Below are 21,310 nucleotides of genomic sequence, written 5' to 3' on the forward strand. Positions count from 1 at the left end.
AGAAGGACCTGGGGCCAGATCTTCAGAAGAGTTCCACACCCAACGTGCACCTGATGGGTTGAGCTCTTTAGAAGATCTGGCCTATGGGGCATATCAAGGCTTACAGCTTCTTCTTCCCCCTTTTCCCCAGCTAACTGAGGTCTCCAGATCATTCTTTTCCAGGCTTCCCAGTCCAGCACTCGTTGCATATCCACTCCATCCTCCCATCTATCCACCGCTTTCTTGTTCTTTGTCCACAAACTCTAGTCTCAATTGCTTCCTTAACAGGATGTCCTTCTTCCATTCTTCATATGTGCCCATGCCACTTCAACTTCCTCTCTTGCAGCTTCTCTCTCCTGCAGACCTTGATCTCACTCCTGGTGACATTATACCATGTATAGTCCAGCAAAGTCACCCCTCTCACTGCCCTCCAACATCTCATTTCAATGACTTCAGGTCTTCTCAAGTGCCTCTCTTTGGTCACTCAAGTCTCTGATCTGTATAGAAGCGCTGGTCTTGCCATGGTTTTGTCCAGTGCCCCTTAAGTCTGGGCATCTGCGTATAATAAATCACTTCACTTATCTTGACCCAGACTTCCCCTACACTCAGCAGCCTTGCTTGCAGTTCTCTGATAAAGGTCTCCATTTGCTGCTAACCAGCCCAAAGGTACTGAAATGCAGAGACCTGATTTAGGCGCCAGCCCTTAGCGCTGATATTCATCGGTCTTGGTTTTGCACAAGTCACTCATATGACTTCAGTCTTTTCTTTACTCCTTTTGAGGCCTTCGTTTTTAGTTCCCTGTTCCAGATATCAATTGCCTGGACCAATTCTCCCTCGCTATCAGTGGTCAGCTCAATATTGTCTGCATAGATCAACTTCATACCATTTTCTATTTGTATTTGCTTACTTATGAAGTCCATCACAATTCTGAATAGTAATGGACTAAGTGCTGATCCCTGGTGGAGATCAACCTTCACCACAAAACCCTCTGTTACACCGAAGGGCATCTGCACCTTTGCCATGGAACCGCCCTACAAATCAATCACCATCTGGAGCAGGTCCTCCAGTGCCCCATAGAATCATAGCAGAGGCGCTAGCAGTCACCTATGTACTTTGTCTAAGGTTTCTCCGCGTTCAGGAAAAAGCAACTGCGCTCAGTGTTCCCCTCCAGTTTGCCACCAACTATCTAGCAATGAACGTACCATCTATTGTCCCTTTTCCTTTCCTAAAACCAAACTACTCCTTCCTAAAATGGGCTCTGCTGTTTGGCAAACGCAACTATGATTCTGTTTCATGCAGTAGGACAGCAACTTAATTTCTCGGTACTTTGAACGGTTGTATATACCACCTTTTTGTTTGTCTGTTGGTACCAGTATGGACTTTCTCCGTTCTCTTGGGATTTTCTTCTCTTTTCAGACTATGCACAGGACTCACGTGAGCCAGCATATACCAAACTCTTTCAAGGCTTTGATAGTTTCTGCTGTGACTTTATCTGGACTTGCTGCTTTTCTGAGTGCCATCTTCAGCAATGCAGCCTTGACCTCTGCCGCCTACCGCTCATGAAAAGCCAGGATTGCTGGTTCACACAATGGCAGTGTAGCATATGAAGGGTTCTCATCGTTAAGCAGACCCTCATAATATTCTTGCTGTCAGGTACGTACTAGCAGCCTGCCCCCTGCATCCTCCATATATGATGTGTCCACTTGGTCTTTCTTCCTTTTGTTTTTTGTCTGGAACCATCACTTATATTTTCTTTTTGGGAAGTTGAGGGCAGATGTTCAACTTATCATACAGCTTCTCTAAAGTTCGGTTTCTTGCCTGTCTGACTGCAACATAATTCGCACAAATGTGGGCACACGCACCCACAAAACCATCCTTCTCCATACCTTTGACCCTCTCACACACATACACACACACACACACACCTCTCCCCAGATTGGTTACACTGCTCCCACATCCCCTCCTCCCAATAGCAGCCGTTTCCATTTCAAGCCTTCCTTATAATGAACGCTTTCATCTACAGATACGTGAGCTTGTTAAACAATGCTACAGACACCTTCCTGCTGGGCACACAGAACAGCAGTGCCAGGGAAGAACGCTGGCTGGGAACATTTCTACCCTGACAGGTGTGCGATGCCTGCTTGGACCTTGAGTTTAACCTTGCAAGAACAGAAAACGACAGGAGCATCACTGCTATATTTAGCTACATCCCCTCCTTCTCCAGTTAACCTTCTGTTTTGCGTCGCATCTGTCGCCAGCTCTAGGGCTGAATTCAGATCTCTGAACTGTTCTTCTCTTTCAAATGCCACTCATTCAAGACGTCTGAGTATTTATTCCCAGACATCCAGGCTAATTAGAAATGGAAGCTGGGGAGGCGGGGGAGATTGCCAACCCTTTCCAAGGATTTTAAAGCTGGCTAGACATCAGACACCACCCTGGGCTTCTGTCACTCCTGCCTAGCAGCACTGAGCTATCCAGGGACATGGTGCATTTCCATGACATTTGTAAGCAGGACAGCCGCAGTCATAATGGCAGTATGAAAAGCAGAGCACAGCCTGGGTTAGGGCCTGATCCCGAGGATCCAGTGGCTCCTGTTGAAGTTGATGGGAGTTACGGGTGCTTAGTACCTTTTGGGCTCAGGTCCTGGGGACTGGGGCATGTTTTGAGTGCTCTGTGGTGCATGCTAAACCAGGGCAAAATGACCTGGATAATTCATCCCTTAAGTGCACCCTTGGACAAATATCTCCAGAACAGCCTCCCCAAATTCTCTTGTAAGGTCGCACTCCTCTTCGCTCCCAGCCGTGGCTATTGATCCTTATAGCACCGTCGTCAGTCACTAGCCGGCAGAGCAAGGCACCGCTCGGTAATCAGCCTGCCGGGCAGCACTGAATAAAATAAAGTGTGCAGCGGCCCATGGCTTTCTTCCGCTCCACATACTGATGAGGCTTCAGGAGCGGCTTTTTCTGCTTCGCTCAGAGGACAGAGTAACAGACGTACCATGCTCTGCATATTGCTGCTAAAGAGCATTAAGGGTTGGCTTGCGAGGCAGGTGCTGAAAATCGGGAGAGCTTTGAGGGAGAAGGAGCCCCAGCCAACAGGAGCCCACCCCCTTCCTTTGGCACTTTCAGCCTGTAGCCTCGCACAGCAGCGGGCCAGGCTCAGAGACAGCTGGCACGGAGGGCTCTGGCCTTCTGAGCATTTTGCGTTCATACAAAAGGAAGAAGAAGAAGAAAGAGAAATGAAAGGCAAGAGGAGAGTGACATGCATGAGAAACACTTCCAGGCTCCTGCTTCAAAGAGCCCCTGCCAGCCCCCTGGATCCACAGGAAGGTGACACAAAGCGGGGAGGAGGGACCCGACCGAACCAATCTCCCTCCACGATGGCTGGTTTTCTCTTCTCCTTATGTGAAAATAATGGCCCCCTTCTCCCTTGGGGCCGGCTGGAACATTTCAAAACATCTTGTCCCTTCACAGATTTTTCTACCTGACCGCCAGGAGAGGTGTGAGCTCACAGGTGCCTCTTCTCACATCAGGCTGCGCTAACAGCCTCCTGGGTGAGCAGTCAAGGAGCCGGGAACTGTTAAAGCCATTGAGGAGAAGCCTCACCCTGAGTGGTTAGAGGCACATTAAGGCCCAACCAGCACTGAGTCTCAGAGCCTGGGTCAATTGCCTCAGGCTTGTGGGACTGAAAATAGCCCTGTAGATGTTCCCCTTTGGGCTGGGGCCTGGTTGCAGAGACCCTCCCCCAGCCACTGGGTTCTCACTCCAGCTGCAGCCTGGGCTCTGGAACATCTCCACTGCTCTTTTTAGCCCTACAGCCCCAGTCAGTTGACCCAGGCTATGAGACAAAGCTCCGTGGGTTTTATTTGCGATGTAGACATAGCCTTAGAGTTGCTCCACAAATGATGCTTCCACGGGTCACAGAGTGAATGGGTCCCCCAGGCACTGACATTGATAGATACAGTAGATGGATAGGCAGTTCTGTCTAATAGAAAGATACTCATCTGTAAGTTAGATGCCTGCAAGTCACCAGGGCCTGATGAAATGCATCCTAGAATACTCAAGGAGCTAATAGAGGAGGTATCTGAGCCTCTAGCTATTATCTTTGGAAAATCATGGGAGACGGGAGAGATTCCAGAAGACTGGAAAAGGGCAAATATAGTGCTCATCTATAAAAAGGGAAATAAAAACAACCCAGGAAACTACAGACCAGTTAGTTTAACTTCTGTGCCAGGAAAGATAATGGAGCAAGTAATTAAGGAAATCATCTGCAAACACTTGGAAGGTGGTAAGGTGATAGGGAACAGCCAGCATGGATTTGTAAAGAACAAATCATGTCAAACCAATCTGATAGCTTTCTTCGATAGGATAACGAGTCTTGTGGATAAGGGAGAAGCTGTGGATGTGGTATACCTAGACTTTAGTAAGGCATTTGATACGGTCTCGCATGATATTCTTATCGTCAAACTAGGCAAATACAATTTAGATGGGGCTACTATAGGGTGGGTGCATAACTGGCTGGATAACCGTACTCAGAGAGTTGTTATTAATGGTTCCCAATCCTGCTGGAAAGGCATAACGAGTGGGGTTCCGCAGGGGTCTGTTTTGGGACCGGCTCTGTTCAATATCTTCATTAACGACTTAGATATTGGTATAGAAAGTACGATTATTAAGTTTGCGGATGATACCAAACTGGGAGGGATTGCAACTGCTTTGGAGGACAGGGTCATAATTCAAAATGATCTGGACAAATTGGAGAAATGGTCTGAGTTAAACAGGATGAAGTTTAACAAAGACAAATGCAAAGTGCTCCACTTAGGAAGAAAAAATCAGTTTCACACATACAGAATGGGAAGAGACTGTCTAGGAAGGAGTACGGCAGAAAGGGATCTAGGGGTTATAGTGGACCACAAGCTAAATATGAGTCAACAGTGTGATGCTGTTGCAAAAAAAAGCAAACGTGATTCTGGGATGTATTAACAGGTGTGTTGTGAGCAAGACACGAGAAGTCATTCTTCCGCTCTACTCTGCTCTGGTTAGGCCTCAGCTGGAGTATTGTGTCCAGTTCTGGGCACCGCATTTCAAGAAAGATGTGGAGAAATTGGAAAGGGTCCAGAGAAGAGCAACAAGAATGATTAAAGATCTTGAGAACATGACCTATGAAGGAAGGCTGAAAGAATTGGGTTTGTTTAGTTTGGAAAAGAGAAGACTGAGAGGGGACATGATAGCAGTTTTCAGGTATCTAAAAGGGTGTCATAAGGAGGAGGGAGAAAACTTGTTCACCTTAGCCTCTGAGGATAGAACAAGAAGCAATGGGCTTAAACTGCAGCAAGGGAGGTCTAGGTTGGACATTAGGAAAAAGTTCCTAACTGTCAGGGTGGTTAAACACTGGAATAAATTGCCTAGGGAGGTTGTGGAATCTCCATCTCTGGAGATATTTAAGAGTAGGTTAGATAAATGTCTATCAGGGATGGTCTAGACAGTATTTGGTCCTGCCATGCGGGCAGGGGACTGGACTCGATGACCTCTCGAGGTCCCTTCCAGTCCTAGAATCTATGAATCTAGGTCTGTCCAGCCACATACATGTCCCTCAACATCATTGTAGTGTCTGAGCACCACAGTCCCAGCAAACTGAAGAGAGCAGTGCTTCACCAGCTTTCTTCCATGGGTAACGCCAATGCCCCTGGGTGGGTCGGTGTTAATGGGGATCAAAGCTGGGACCTCTGGATCTTAATGCACAAGCCTCTACTGCCTGAGCTAAGACGGCCACTTCTTAGCCCAGGCTATAGCAGGTTCATCCATCCGTAGTTGGCCTAACGCTCTAGAGCAGTGGGCTCCAAACATTTTTTGATCGCGCACCCCTATCAATAAAAATGTTTTGAGAATACACCCCCTGCCGCGCCGCAGGGCCGGCTTTACCATTTTTGCCGCCCCAAGCAAAAAAAGCCGCTCGGACACCCGCCCGAACTGCCGAAGCGGCGCTGCTCCGGCGGCGCTCCTCCTGCCGCGCACCCCGAAGGATCCTCCTGCGCATCCCCTGGGGTGCGCGCACCCCACTTTGGAGACCACTGCTCTAGAGGGGGACATGGCTTACACGTCTCCAGAGAATCAGAAGGATGGAGAGGAAACATCTGACTCCCCTGGGACCAGGCAGTTCTGCACAAATGCATCCAACATTGGCTTCCTTTAAAACATTTCTGGTTTCAAGAGGGAGTGCTGTCCAGTGACTAGGGCAGAAGACTGGGACCCAGGATGCCTGTCTCTGTTCCCAGCTTTGCTAGGGGCCTGATCCAACTGCCATTAAAGTCAACAGTAGTTGGACCAGTTGCTGTCTTGCTGCGAGTCCTTGAGCAAGCCACTCCATCTCGCTGTGCCTCTGTTTCCCCATCGGCAAAGTGGATAGAATACCTACTTCAGAGGGGAGCCGTGAGGTTTCTGGCTCGTAAAGTGCTTCGAGACCTTTATCTGTAAGGAGCTATGGAAGCACAAAGCATTATTTCAAATCTCAGCCACTAAATACATTATTTTTTCTGGTGTCAGAAAAATAAAATAAAGAAAATTAAGGCAAAGCCAAGCTGGGTCGAGACACTTTTCCCCCACCAAGCCCTGACTCCTAAGCTTTCCATTTTGAGGAATGTCTGGGAGATGGACAAGAGAGGAAGAGAAGTGGAGGAGCAAAAAGGGTGAGAAGAAGAAGAAGAAGTAAGATTAAGTGAGAGAAAGAGGAAAAATACGAAGGTATGAGAGAGGAAAGGACAGGACGTTTGGAATAAGTCAATTTCCCCTCCTCCCCTGCTCTCTCAACTCACATGCATGCATACAAGGTGGTGTCCAAAATTCACCCCTTCTTGGGAATTATGGTTAAGTATAAGTTACAAGTCTTTGCTTGGCTTATTCCTAGACCTTCTGTTTGTCCCCAATTCCCTCTAAGAGCCATGACCCTGGATAGGAGCTAATGAGCCTCCCCATATCTGGCTGTCATGTGAGTTAGCCAAATAACCTTGCCTCTCTCCACAGAGTCCTAAACCCAGATCCCTTGACAGAGAAGAAAAGCAGAGGAGAGGCACTATATTTGGAGAGAAAAATCCTGATGTTCTAACTCAGGCTTTTTCCAGCCTTTATGCAGGCAAGACTCCCACTGAAGCCCCCCTACCCCCCAAGGTTTCAGCCTTTGGCCCAAAATTCAATGGTGAAAGAAAACAAAAATGATCTGAGATGGAGGGAAAGCAGCAGTAAGTTCTTTTGCTATACAACCATCAGAAGAACCATGCCCCAAACCACCACAAGAGGAGCCAGTGTGGATTTTTTCATATCAATCAGATTTGTTATTGACATCAAAGTTAATGGTCAGCCTGGGAAACATCACAGAAACAGTTTCTGGTCTGATCAGCAGCTTCCCAGCTGCAAGTGCCACCGACAGTCCTATTTGCATCTGAAAGAGCCTTGTTTCCATCTCCGTTCAGGAAAGGCGTTGGCTCTTTGATGTTCAAAACAACCTTTGATTCTAAAAGCCTAGAAGAAGGGCCTCATTTTCTATTCAGTTCTATTGAACCCGGTTATATTTTGCTGGCTTCATTCCCATTCAGTTCTGCATGATTCTGCCATTACAGGGACCGAGAAGCTGAAGCTAAAATCTAGACACAAAATCACAGAGGGGTGTTTTCTGGGCATCACACGGAGAGTCAAGAGAACAGAGTTGTGAATTTGGGGAACGGATCAGAGAGCGGGGGGTCCTCTTCTCCACTGCCCTGCCCACTTCTGTAGTTATCTGCACCACTGCAAAGTGAATGCAAAACACTTTGGAAGCATTCTGCACTATGCACGGTGCAAGGCAATGGCACAGGACCAGAAGCAAAGGGCCAGCCCTGGCTCTGGTAAGAACCGATGATGGAAGATGGAATGACAGAGTGGAGGGGGCTTGAACTTCTATGGCAAGGGGAGATGAGGCCCCAGGGCTTGAATTTCTCCCTCTTGCTCACCTTTTTCTCATCCCCCTCTTGCAGAAGCTGGAGGTGACTCCTCTTCTCCCCGTCCTTCCGCAGGGAGCTGCTCTGGTGCTGGGGCAGGCCCATGGGTGGGGATGCACTCCGACCCTGGGGATCCACCCAGGTGTAAATGTGATTGGTGACATAGCCCCCAGGGATCCGCCCAACCGAATGCACCGACAGGTTCAGCTTCTTGGAGCCTTTCAGAGCCTGTGAGACAGTCCGGGAGAAAAAAAAGGAATTAATTCCAGAGCTCAAGGGAAACAACAATTAATGCAAATGGAATTTCAATAATGCCAAAGCTTTGCTTTGCTATGGAACCGTTCATTTGGTGATCTCCAAGCACTTTACAAACATGGATGGAGCAAGCCTCACAAATCCAGGACTTGGACTCGGGATCTCTGAACCCTCTGCTGAAATGCAGCCACTTCTGGGGTAGATCGCAACAGCTGTTTAACAGCCCACATTGTCCCTATAGGACAAGCAGCAAAGATGAGCACATAACTTGAAACTGAAGCAGGGTCAGAGGGAAGCATGTTGGAATGAGGTAGGACATTGGAGTTAACAACCCTAATTCTTATGCAAAGCACCAGGGGATTGAGAATGATCTCACATGGGCAGGATGCTGTATTCTGTCTAACGTAACTGTGGGTACCAGATGGGTCTCCTGAGTTGCAGGCAAGTGCCCTAACCACTGGACCATCCTTCCTCTGCAATATTTGGATCCAGATCTACTGTATGCTCTTGCCATATTTGCGGAGCAGCCACACACTGTTACCCAGAGTTACAATAGGCAGGGTGCAAATGCTTTAGAAGGGGTATACATCTCCGTGTCTCCGGGCATAATCCAACCCCTACAGCCCGGGGTTAGGAAGCAGTTTCTCTGATAGGCAGGTTATTCCATACTCACGCACTAGGGGTTCTCTTTTCTTGCACCTTCCTCTGAAGCAGTTGGTTCTGGTCTCTGATAGAGCCAGGCTCCCAGGAGAGAGGGACCACGGGTCTGGCAATTCCCCAGGCCTGCTCAGCCCAAATTCCCCACTCCATCCTCACCACATCCCAACAGCAGGACTCCTGCAGTCGTCCAGGACACGGGACCTCTGCTGCTCACGAGCAGCCTAGGACTGACCCAGGTCTGGAGACGGAGCCATTTCTCCTCCTTGGGAAAGCAGGCCAGACCAGGCCAGGACTTCATCAGCGACAGGGACTGCTGTTCGTGGAAACCTGCCCTGCCTCTACTAAGGCCAGGGAAGACAATTGGAAAGATTCCCCTTGACTTCACTGGGCTTTGGAGCAAGCCCATGAAAGAGAATCTCAGTCTTGGGTGCCGTTCCTTACCGTACACCTCCCAAGCACAAACAGTCAATTAACACGTGCAATAATTAGTTAAAAAATTTCCACCCCACCCTGAGGGGACCAGGAGATCCAGCGGGGCCTGTTTGCCGGTTGCCCCTCTGGCTAGTACTGCCAAGGCTGATAGTTGTTCTGTAGTTAAATTTCATGTAATTAACGTTAGGGGAGCTCAACCAGCTGCTCACAGGGCTCAACAACATTAGGGTGACCAGACAGCAAGTGTAAAAAATCAGGACAGGGGAAGAGGGGGGTAGTAGGCGCCTATATAAGACAAAAGCCCCAAATATCAGGACTGTCCCTATAAAATTGGGACATCTGGTCATCTTAAGTAATATTGAGGCAGCTTAGCGTTTGGTAGCGGCCGGAGGCTGCTTTGCCGGTTTAATATACATATGCCTGTGGGGCAGAGACAGCAGATGCTCACCTTGAATGGGGAGCAGGGAGTGTGCACCAAGGAGCCCAGGGTGTAGAAGGGGCTTGGGCAGTGGCAGCAGCAGGGCTGGGGGCAACCGGTGGGGCAGGCATTCGCCTTGGCCCCAGAGATGCACAGCAGACTGAGGAAGTGGACCAGTCAGGGAAACTGTGGCTGCAAGTTATCACCGCTCCCCAGCCCAGGCATTCAAAGCAGCTGCCTGCCCAGCTCCCGCGGCTGTTGTAGGTATATCTGGCAGCAGACCCACCCTCTCCCCCAGGGGAGACAGCCCTCCCACCAGCCCAAAATGACACCGATCTGCCGGGCTGCCCCTTCCCTGCCCAGCCCAGCTCCAGGCCCCCACTTCCAGGTGTTGAGGGAGTTAGGCCAGAAGAGAAGGGGGCCCAGGCTGCCCCACCTCACACACTCTCCAGGTACAAAGGGCATATTGTGGGGGCAGAAAAAAAATAGATCACTCCCCCCTCCAGAATGTTTCTGTGCCTGGGATGCTAACCCCCACCCTCCTCCTGGTTCTTCCAGCCAGGTTTGGGGGCCAGGTCTCCTGTTGAGTTGAACTAGAGCACCATGCCTGGGGTGGGGTGGGGGGGAACTTGCCAAGAGGTGCTGGTATTGGCCGCTCTCAGATCCGGGAAATGGGATTAGCTAGACCCCTGCACTGTTCTGGTGGGGCAGCTCTGAAGCTCTCCCTGCAAGCAGATCCCCATGTCAGCTGCAGAGAGGAAGCCCTGGATCCAGCACATGACCCATTCCACGCTTCACCACGGGGAGCCATTTGGCTGCAAGTTCCTTCCAGCCCACTCTGGGAGCTGAAGGGAGGTGTCACTGAGATTGGCCACCACTGCAACCCAGCTCCAAACATGTGCTGCCACACCCAGTCACGGAGGTTTAGCCCTTTACAGCAAAGGTTAAACAACCCACCAGAGAGCGGCCCTAAGCCAGGACCGGGTCCCCAGGCTTCAGGGCCACCCCTCCCGGGGGTCTGTGACACTCCAGCTGCTGGCAACTTCCTCACCTCAGCCAGCTCTGCTCCCTCCTTGGGGCAACAGTTCCAGGGTGGCTTCTCTAAGCCCTCCCCACGGGAGTTAGCCTTTGCTACCCAGGACTTAGTTTATCTCGGCCCTCCTCTCAGCTGCCTCCTATCAGCCCTTATAGACCCAGGTGTAGCACAGCCATCTTTAATTAGCTGGATTAGGCTCCAGTCTGGGGCACTGGACTCAGTCTAGCCACAGAGACCAGCTACCCTGTGATGGGGAGGGGCTTTTAGCTGTGGGCTGGCTTGCGCCCGCCCACTTCCCAGCACCCAGTAGGGAACTACCCTGGGACAAGAGGTCTTTAAAAACAATCCACGGCCTTGGATTAATTGCAGGGACTTCTAAATGCGGCAGTCTGCTCAGGGGCTGCACCACGACCTCCACTCCAACAGGTACCTATGGAGAGAGCTAAGGCTCCAAACGTGAGTCCACACTGGCTTTGCCTTAGCAGTGAGTGCTTCCTCAGAGCTGAAATGAAGCAAATCCCAAGGCAGCCCTGTCCTAGGCGAGAAATATAATCAAAACTAATACCCGGCACCTATATAGCAGTGTTCAAGCATCAGCTCATTAATATGGCTCGTGAACTAGTTGATCTGTTCAGTAGGAGCTAACATCCAAGTCAGAAGACCAAAAGAATATCTACACTGCAAAAAACCCCCAAACAAAACAACCCCTTCAGCCGCAGCAAGTCTCAGAGCCCAAGTCAACTGACTCATGTTTGTGTTATGGGCTAAAAATAGCTGCCTGGCAGCCCCTGCTCAGAGCCCAGGCTCCAGATGCCACTTTCCCCCTCTACTAGCCAGTAACAAAGCTCTGAAACCAGCAAGCCCCAGATGGGTGACGGAGGCCCTGAAAACATGCCACAAAGACTCACAATGTGAAGGAGCGCATGTGAAAACCCCACAGCACTCAGCCTACAGTGATGGGCAGCAGGATAAAAACACTAAGATAGCAGCCCTAAAACAGAGACTGTAACAGAAAATGAAACTTTGGGAGGAGGGATAGCTTAGTGGTTTGAGCATTGGCCTGCTAAACCCAGGGTTGTGAGCTCAATCCTTGAGGGGGCCACGTAGGGATCTGGGGCAAAATCAGTACTTGGTGCTGCTATTGAAGGCAGGGGGCTGGACTCAATAACCTTTCAGGGTCCCTTCCAGTTCTATGAGATAGGTATATCTCCATATTATTATTTATTTTTTTAACCAACCTATAAACCATAGGTTTCAGAGTAGCAGCCATGTTAGTCTGTATCCGCAAAAAGAACAGGAGTACGTGTGGCACCTTAGAGACTAACAAATTTATTTGAGCATAAGCTTTCGTGGGCTACAGCCCACTTCTTCTATAAACCATAAGAATTCTTGCCCTGCTATTCAGTCCTACAGTGTATGTCAAAACAACCTACAGAAAGGGTCGTGTTCTCGATCAAATGCTGTAGGGTTTTAGAGCAATTTCTTTAGAACCCTGTTACATTTCTATATTCTATAGAACATTGTTCGTTTCAGCAGAGACAACAAGCCACGGTCAGCAAGGTCTTTTCCTTGCAGAGGACTATACCAAGTAATCACAAATAAATGCAAAAGAGCAGGAAAATAAGCAGAGGTGGTTTTGTCTAGTGGATAAGCCACCAGGTTGGGAGTCAGGAGACCTGCATTCTGTTCCCGGCTCTGCTGCATGACTGGCTAATGACTTCACCCCCTCCTGTTTTCCCCTCCCACCTTTGTCTGTCTTATCTATTAGAGTGTAAACTCCTAGGGTGTGGTCTACACTGCATTGTAAACCCAGGTCTGTGGGATTCAGGCTTGTGGGTATGTCTACATGGCAACCTCCCCTCCCCCTCAATGCAGCAGGGTCCTCGGCCCCAGGTCCTGAGTCAGCACGGGTTTAGTGTGCAGTGTAGACATACCTGTAGGGGCAGCCAGGGGTTGTCTCATTCGGTGTTCGTACAGCCCCTAGCACATATTTGTTTCCACAGAGCTGAGCGCAATGGGGCCTTGATCTTGGTTTCTAGGTGCTACTGTTACTTAACATTAATAAAGAGAAAACTCCCCACCAAAGGGTCAGCTCAGACTGATGACCCTGGCTGTGTAGCCCACCCTTCCCCAGTGCATTCTTCTCCATCTGTCTCCTAAGCATCCATCCCATGGGGCCCGATTCCCCAGCACCGAGGGCCAAGCTGCACACCCAGAATTAGTGCAAGCTGGTGCACGGCTGAATCCTTCCCCAGTGCTTCCTCTGATCACCTGTGCAAAGGAAGGGGGGAAGCTAAGCTGGAGTTAACCCCTGATTTGCCATGCAGCAGATCATGCCTGGCAATGGTGAGGCTAGAGAGAACCTGAGCCTGCCTGAGAAAGCTTGTCCAGCCATTGGCGTGACCTCGCTTAGGTTCCCAGCTGCACCATGCCTGGCCTTGGTCTGACACGAGCCCATACAGCCATGACTTTGCAACACATTTAGGAGATAAAAATGCCAGAAACGGCAGGGGGGGAACCGGGGAGGGACAAGCATGACCATTGCCGGTGAGAGGAGATGAGCGGAGGGGTGGCTTTTTCCTTCCTTCTGAGCTCCCTGTCAGCCCCTGACAGAGTGGGAACACCAGGGAAGCTACTCTCGGAAAGCTGGGTAAACAGTCTGAGAGGCTGAGTGGCCGGAGATTTACAAGGTACTTTTAAGGTCCCCCGGTGTTCCCCTGACAGTACTGCCCGGGAAATGGAATCTCAATTAACGGCCAGATGTTTTATGTATGAAGCTGACAGCAGAGACTCCGGGAGGCTTGGAAAGCGAATGCAGAGCCCTGGGCCAGGGCTCCCAGGCAGCAGCAGGGAGTGGAAACGGAGGTGCTGTCTGTCACCAGGCCGCTGCAGGCGGCTTTCCAGAGCGGCTCTCCCAAAGGAATAGGCCAGGCCAGCCTGGCGGCTGTGGGACCCAATTCATCAATGTGACCAAGCTGAAACAAGCACAGGACCTGAGGGTGCCTCAAGCCACTGTTGCTCCTTCCTTATTCTGGGGCCTAGGGCTGCCCTGTTGTATCTGGCTGCTCATGGCCACAAGCGGCTGTTATATAGCAGGTCACCGACCAAGCCTGTGGTTCCCCCGGAACGGTGCCGACACCCCCGCACTGCCAGGGACTGCCCCAAGAAGTGCCGGGAACCCTTGTGCTGTCTGCGTAAGGACTTGCCCGACGCTGGGGGAATTCCCCAGGATCTGGCTCTGCCAGGCTCACAGCCCTTTGCACAGCTGTGAGCACGAAGGGGCTGTGGGCAGGCTGCCTGCCCAGACTGCCATCAATAGAGGGACCCCTGTGACAGCAGCAGCCTTCTCTGAACAGCCCAGCACTATGGGACCCTGACACAAGTGCCCTGCATTGACCAGCACAGGGACAGTTATACAGCTCCACCTAGGATGAGCAGGAAGAGGACAAGGACCTGCCAGCCAGGAAGGGTCTGGAAGGGAGAAGATGGCATATTTTAAAGGGATTAGAGCTGACTTTTTAGTGGCTCCTGTCCTCATTTATCTCCAGTTTATTCTCTCTCACACCCATCTCCGCGAGGCAGGGCAGTGCTGTTATCCCCATTTTACACATGTAGAACTGAGGCAGGGGATAGATTAAGTGACTTGCCCATGGTCACACTGACAGTCTGTGGCAGAGCAGGAACTGAACCCAAGACTTGAGTCTACTAGACAATCCTTCCTACCCCTCAGCCAGGGGGTTGAGCGAGCTGGAAGCAATCACCATGACGCACAAATCCCAGCTCTGGAGGCAGGTGACCTCTCCAGTTATTTTGGTAGTTGGGTTGGGTTTTTGCTCCAACAAAGAAAGAATTAGAAACAAATATAAGGGAAAGAAATTGGCTCTGTAATCCTGACATTGCATTTGCTACATCTAAGCAGCCACATCTAATGGGATGCCGGCGCAGTTTCCACTTGAATACTGATGAAATTGCTCCATTTGTCCTTAACTTCACAGTAACGGGGCTGCTGGAACTTTGCCCTTCACTCACAAAATCCTCCTGTCTCAGCTTTTAAAAACAATTGGTTACTTACTTCAAACTGCAGCATCAGGCAGGGAAGTTAATCACCAGCGACAGCAGATAATGAGCCCCCTCTGCCACCACCAACGGTGGCTTGAAAACATTTATGCCTGCTACCCAAACGAGATCTTTTCTGCCACAAAAATAACGTTTACCTCCAAGCTACATTTCTTCCTGTGAGCTCAATGGTGGTCCCAGCTCCCACCCCAGTCTATGCTCTGGTGAGCTCAGAGGCAGGCAGGAGGCCTCCTAAGGCTGCTAAGTGGGATGGAGTCACAGCTCCAGCAGCCCCCGTCACTCCTTCTGTAGCAGTAGCTTCATAGCAAATCACCGCCCCCTCCTGCACCCTGTTGTGCTAGGTGCTGTGCAAACATGTGTGAAGAGACCGTCCTTCCCTCAACGGGTATAACCTACACAGGCAAGATGGACAAAGGGTGGGAGGGGAAAATGAGACAGAAAATTGCCCAAGGTCACGCAACAGACCACTGGGAAGCTGGGAATAGAAGCCTTGCCTCCTGGCTTGATGCCCCTTCTGTTAGGCCATGCCGTGTACAGACTGGGTTAAAATAATCCTAGCAAGAGCCCTGACCAGCTCGGTGCAGCTTTGTTCTGCAGGTAAAACCGCACCTCCCTCCTCACGTGCACCTGCCTGACACCATTCAATTCATGGGGTCCATGGGTGCAACTGAGGCTAGAATATGGCTCTGGATGTCGAGATTGTTCATCTGTCAATCAGACCCGGTGTGCAGCTTATATGCACCCTGTCATCACACACGGAGACTCTTCTAATGCCACAGGACAAAGGGGTGAGTTAAGGATTGTCCGAGATCCCTCCTGACATGTGTGGGTTCATGCCAGAAACTTTATTTTAATTCAGCCTTTATTGGGTTAATATCCTTTCCAAAAAATAAAGGTCATTGTAACAATAAATGGATAAACCTTTCATGGAAACACATGACATTGGAAAAATTGGAAACTAAATTTATATACCACCTGAAGGATCCCAAAGCAGAGTATTAAATGTGTGGATATTTATGTGAGTAACTGTGTGAGTGTAATAAATCACTTCATGCACCATTGAAAATGCAGCCACCTCTGGAGTAGAACATGGCAGCTGTTTAACAATGCACAGCAACACTATGCACCAGTTAAGGAAAGGAAGAGAAGAATACCATATCCTATTAAAAGGTGTGTTTTTTTCCTCGTGGAAAACAAACCTATAGGGGTTCTCATTCAAGAAGGCACTTAGGCATGTGCTTAACTTTAAGCATGTGCTTAAGTCCCACTGTCGTCAAGAGGAAGTCAACAGGAGCTTAAGCACATGCTGGGAAAGTGCATTCATAGATAGGCATATTTATCAAAGTGGATTTTTTGATTCATTAGATTGTGCCAACTTGGAAAGCATTTTAATCCAGCTATTTCACCAAATATTCTGTCTGGAAATGCCTCATAACCATCTGCAGTATGGAGCTATAAAATATACGTATTAATAAACAATAGTAACTTTGCCAGTGGGTAAAAATACCAGGGACTAAATTCAATCCTGGACACAGCTCTGTTGCCGTCAATAGTTACACCTGAGATGAGTTTGACCCTAGGGTTTCATCTCTGGGGACAAATCCATCTTTTTATATAGGTCACAAGTCAAAATAGATTGGGGAGTCTCATCCTTAAATCCCTAAAGGAATGTGTCCACATTGGCAAGCCACAGCCCAATTCCCTGCTCAAGACAGGGCCCGAAAGTGGAAGAGTAGGGTAAGGTGCTACAGGAGCCAGATGCATTTAGCAGGGTGTGTATGTTAGGACACAAAGGCACTGGTCAAACCAGCTTGGATTATTCTTCTCTATGCTTCAGTCATGCCTAGAGGCCCCAAGCAAGACCAGGGCTCCACTGGAGAAGATGCTGCAAAAGTACTTAGGGTATGTCTACACTGCAATCAGGAGATGTGATTGCTAGCGGCACAGGTTAGCCCGCTCGAGTATGTACCCAGGATCCTAGGCAGGTGGGGCTAGCCCCTGCCTCAAAGAGTTTACAATCTCAATAGACAAGAGGAACAAAGTAAGTATTATCATCCTTGTGCTACCGAGGAGGAACTGAGGCACAGAGAGATTAAGTGACTTGCCCAAGGTCACACAGCGAGTCTACAGCGGAGCAGAAAGTTGAACCCAAATCTCCTAAGAGCCACTCGAATGTTGTAACCACAAGAACATCCTTCCAGGTGTAAGTGCATTACCAGAATAGACCGGGGCAATGGAGAAAATCTCTCCCGAAGCCCTGGGTGTATCAACTGGGGGTCAGACAAGTGAGTACAAGGTCCAAGTTACTCCAGGATCAGAAATCTTCAGGGCATCTGGAAGCTTTCAGCTCCTCTGGAAGCAGCAGTGGGCGCGGATGAACGTCGGTGCAGCCTGGAGGAGGTGAAATGGTGCTTTCCTTTGAACAATGGCACCGGGCATGTATGGGAATGAAACACAGTAGGCACAGGAGCTCTGGCACAGATTTTGAACGCATTCACGCATCTGTGCACTAAAACAGGCCTTTCTGAAACACTGGCAGGCAGAGCTGCAGAATTAAGAGGCATTGGAGAAGCTTCAGAAGATTCCCAATGCAGCTATCGATCACTCAGACGCTTTGGCAAGCCCCAAGTTAACCCAAATATTTTACTGTTTTCCCTTGCTGGGGAGGCTGTGTCGGCCTCAGCCAGAGTCCCCCTATTTCCTCCCACCTTAATTTTCTCTTCCGCTGTCAAAGATGGCTGACTAAGAGGGGCCTCTTCAAAGTGCTGCATGTGTTCTATCTTACGGGCTTATATAGACCCTGTTATTCTAGTACTAGATAGGGTGACCAGATGTCCTGATTTTATAGGGACGGTCCCAATTTTTGGATCTTTTTCTTATAGAGGATCCTATTACCCCCCGTCCCGATTTTTCACACTTGCTGTCTGGTCACCCTAGTACTAGAGCACCTCAGAACAGCCCCACCATACCTGTGTGAGGTAGGGAAGTATTATGTGTATGGTGAACAGAGAGCCTAAGGCCCAGATCCTCAGGGGGTAAACTTAGGCTCTTCATTCCTATTGAAACTTTGTGTTTCATTGGATAGAAATGAGGAGCGAAGCATGAGTGACTTGCATAAGGCCATATGGGAAGTCTGTGGCAGAGCAGGGACTTGAAGCTGGGTCTCAAATCCTAAGCAAGGGCCTGAACTACTAGACCATCCTTCCTCTTGCTCATGCTGTTGGCTAGGTGGGGTACGGTAGAGACTTCAAGTGAACCCACCCACAGAATGGGCGGAGCACTCCCACTCTCAGGGCCTGATTGGCTGCTCCCCTCCACCTTGCCTCCTCATTTACCCCAGTGCAAAATGACTGGAACACGTTACCATCCTGATCTGGGAGCATTTCACACTTGTCAATGCCTGCACAAGAGCAGCCATGATTCAGGTCCTCCGTCTGCTCAGGGGCAAAGGACTGACCTGAGGCTCAAAGGCAGATCCATGGATCAAGTGAGTTATCAGAGCTCGTGCTTTCAGAAGCGGGATAATAAAGAACCCTTGGGTCCATCCCCCCCGCTGCATTGCACGATCATCTATGTGCATTATAGGATTTTTTTCTTTTGCTTTCCCCAGAAGTACCTTGTATTGGCCCCGGCTAGGGGCAGGATGTGGGACTTAGTAGCCCAGGATCTGATGTCGCTGGGGAAATCTTAGCCTTGCCAAACCCCATGTATCCAACGCTCCATATTGTTTGAAATTTGTTTCCAAATTACTATCACCCTCAACGTTTGTTTTTCTAGCTCCCACCCCAATGTCCCAAAAGCTGCAGTTTCAAGGACCTCTGCAGAATCAGGGTTTACCTGGATGTCCCTCTGTTGCACTACATTGCCCCAGCATGGCAGACCCAGTTGCTTTTGTAGTTAATAATCTTGTCTTGTTTTGTCTTAAACTAGTGTGCCTGGAAATCCGAACTGGGGGCAGAACGCTGGGTATATTCCTCTCCGCATTGAGGGAGGGGGCGAATTTCATGAGCTTATGCTGTACAGTTCCCTGTGCAGCGCAAGATGGTCTAATTTGGGGTTTGCACTCTAGAGGGGGGTGGGCGCTTGAGTAACTGGGCAGTTCCTTAGCTGAAGCCTTCCCATGCAGGGGCTAGTCAGAAAGCCTGTTTGCATGTTACAACAGCTGGGTGTGTCCCTACGTGTGTGCTGGTGAAAGTGTGAGACTGGGAGTGTGTCTGCAGCTTCTCACAGCAGTACAGTTGAAGGGAGCCCTGGCTGGTGGGTCAGGTGGGCTCAGTGGTACCCCAGTTCCCAAGTGGCACCCCTGGGGGAGGGGAACCCGTCACATCCTTGTCCATCCTCATTTATTCTCTTCATTCCAGTTGGACGTGCATGGCCATCAGTGCTCTCAATAGCTTTCAGTATTAAGACGGGGGTGGCTGACTTTACTTTTTACAAGGGAAAAAGTTTGCAGGTAATTTTCTTATTCACTGAAAAAATGTGACCTGAGGCCTTTTGAAAGTTGTCAAAGGAAGAGAAGGTAAAACAGCCCTCACTTACTCCTGACAGCTGTTTTTGACAGCTGTGTAGCACTAGTGGAGAAGACTTCCTCCAAAGGATACCTCGGGCCATCGGGCCACCTTCAAAGCCACCATCATGGGCAAGGCTGCGCCCATAAATTATTTAATTCCACCCTGGGCTTGTCATCTTTTACTGCTTCAGCAGGGGGACGCTGAGTGGATTTAATGGTGCAATTTAATGCAAACGACCAAGGTAATGAAGTGCAGCCTGTAGATGTACTACTGCTGGCTGAGTTCTTTTGGAGCTCTGACACGCTAAACAGAGCTGCCCCTGATTGACATGCGGCTGGGAGACCCGCAAGGAGCTACAGGGAGTGGTGCTGGTGCTTCAGGAAGTGGTGCTCTTCCCTCTCGTTCGGCACTGAGCTGCGTTCTGGAGGCACCGAGGTGACAGCTTTAGAATGAGATGTGAAGCGACAGTCCTGTCACAAGAGTCCCCTCGACGCTGTCTGGGCTGAAAGGCGTTATGTAAATGGAAGCTGTTCTTAGCCACTGAGCCAGAGGGAGGCAAGCGCAAATGGGCTGAGACAGAAAAAGGGCAATGGTGGTAGAAGTCTTTCTGCGAGCCCTCGAGGGGCCCAAGGGAGTACGAAATACCCCCATTCCAATACACATACAGCCGGATTCTGTTCTGAGGTACCCAGGAAGGTTACGGCATCAGATTACAACCCTGGACTCCAGGGCCAATGGTGACTTTACACCACCCCATGCTGGGCCAGTCGTTGACTGATTCGGCCCCTGGGGTAGGTTAGAGGGGCTGTCCTAACATGTGCTTAGCTGTCCACTGCTCCTACAGGTCACCGAGGTAGCCAGGAATAATCAGGAGGAAAGGAAAGTTCTAACGAGGCCCTTGTTCCATGGGAACAAACCCAGCAAACACCCCGCACTGGGGACAGCAGAGGTTCAGCTACTGACTGCACCGGCAAGACACACCCTTGACTTCAGGGGAATTCCCTGGGGACCGCCCCTTTATGCCAGCAGGGAGCCATTGGACACCAATGAATGGAGCCCTAGGTACCCAGCGTTAAACCCAGAGAGCAGGCTAGAGTCTCCTCTCGGTTACACCAGGGTAGGGTCGTACAAATCTGAATGCCCATTTGCTCCATATGGTCCTGCAGGGCAAACTCCTGTGCCAGCCTACCTCCTTGGGATCCCACTCCTTTCAATGGGCTGTGTACACTGGGGTGACAGGAAGACCTAGAGGCCTTAGTCAAGATCAGGGCCCCATCATGCTGGGCGTTGTACACACACAATGAGAGACAGTCCCTGCCCCAGTGAGCTGACAGTCAAAGCAAAGGGTGGGAGAAAGGAAGCAATGTTACCTCCTTGTCACAGATGGGGAAACTGAGGAATGGAGAGACTAATGGAGACCATGCGGGCAGGGGACTGGACTCGATGACCTCTCGAGGTCCCTTCCAGTCCTAGAATCTATGAATCTATGAATAAGTGACTCACCCAAGGTCACGCAGGAAGTGTGTGGATGAGCTGGGAATTGACCCTAAGTCTGTACCAACCTCAGTATGTCACAGGGATGAAGTCAGCCCTGTGGATGGGAGACCCCCAGCTCCTGCAGTAATTGCTTTCCTTTCCCTGCGCTTCTTACCATCCACTGACTGTGAGTGGTTCCTGATCTCAGCCCAGCTGTTCAGACATGTTGCAAGCAGGAATTGTATCCCTCTCTCTTCTTTATTTGATCTTTCAGTGGATTCAGCCCTGGTGGGAAGGGGCTGGGTTGACAGCCCTGGCACCAAAGGCCTTTCAGTGAGCCACAGAACAGGCACCCCATGGGCAGCAGCCAGGCCACCTCCCCGCCAAAGTGTCTTGGCCCTGGCTGGGGGGACCATCTCCAGAGAAAAGAGAAGGGTTCATTCCCCAGGCTCTTGGCCTCTCTGCTACATGTCAGCAAGTGGGAAGCTCATCTTCCATCC

General features: G+C 50.0%; 1 protein-coding gene across 2 annotated transcripts in view; it reads right to left on the reverse strand.

The window, feature by feature from the left end:
* Positions 1–21,310, reverse strand: part of WHRN (whirlin) — a 99,953-nt gene that overhangs the window by 65,702 nt on the left and 12,941 nt on the right. For both annotated transcript variants that reach the window (XM_024206063.2, XM_024206062.2), the window contains exon 3: positions 7,958–8,173. In XM_024206063.2, coding sequence (XP_024061831.1) covers positions 7,958–8,173 — 216 coding nt within the window. The remainder of the gene's footprint in view (positions 1–7,957; positions 8,174–21,310) is intronic.

This window comes from Terrapene carolina, unplaced genomic scaffold (assembly GCF_002925995.2).
Source record: "Terrapene carolina triunguis isolate 2854851 unplaced genomic scaffold, T_m_triunguis-2.0 Scaffold238, whole genome shotgun sequence".
NCBI classification, from domain to species: Eukaryota; Metazoa; Chordata; order Testudines; family Emydidae; genus Terrapene; species Terrapene triunguis.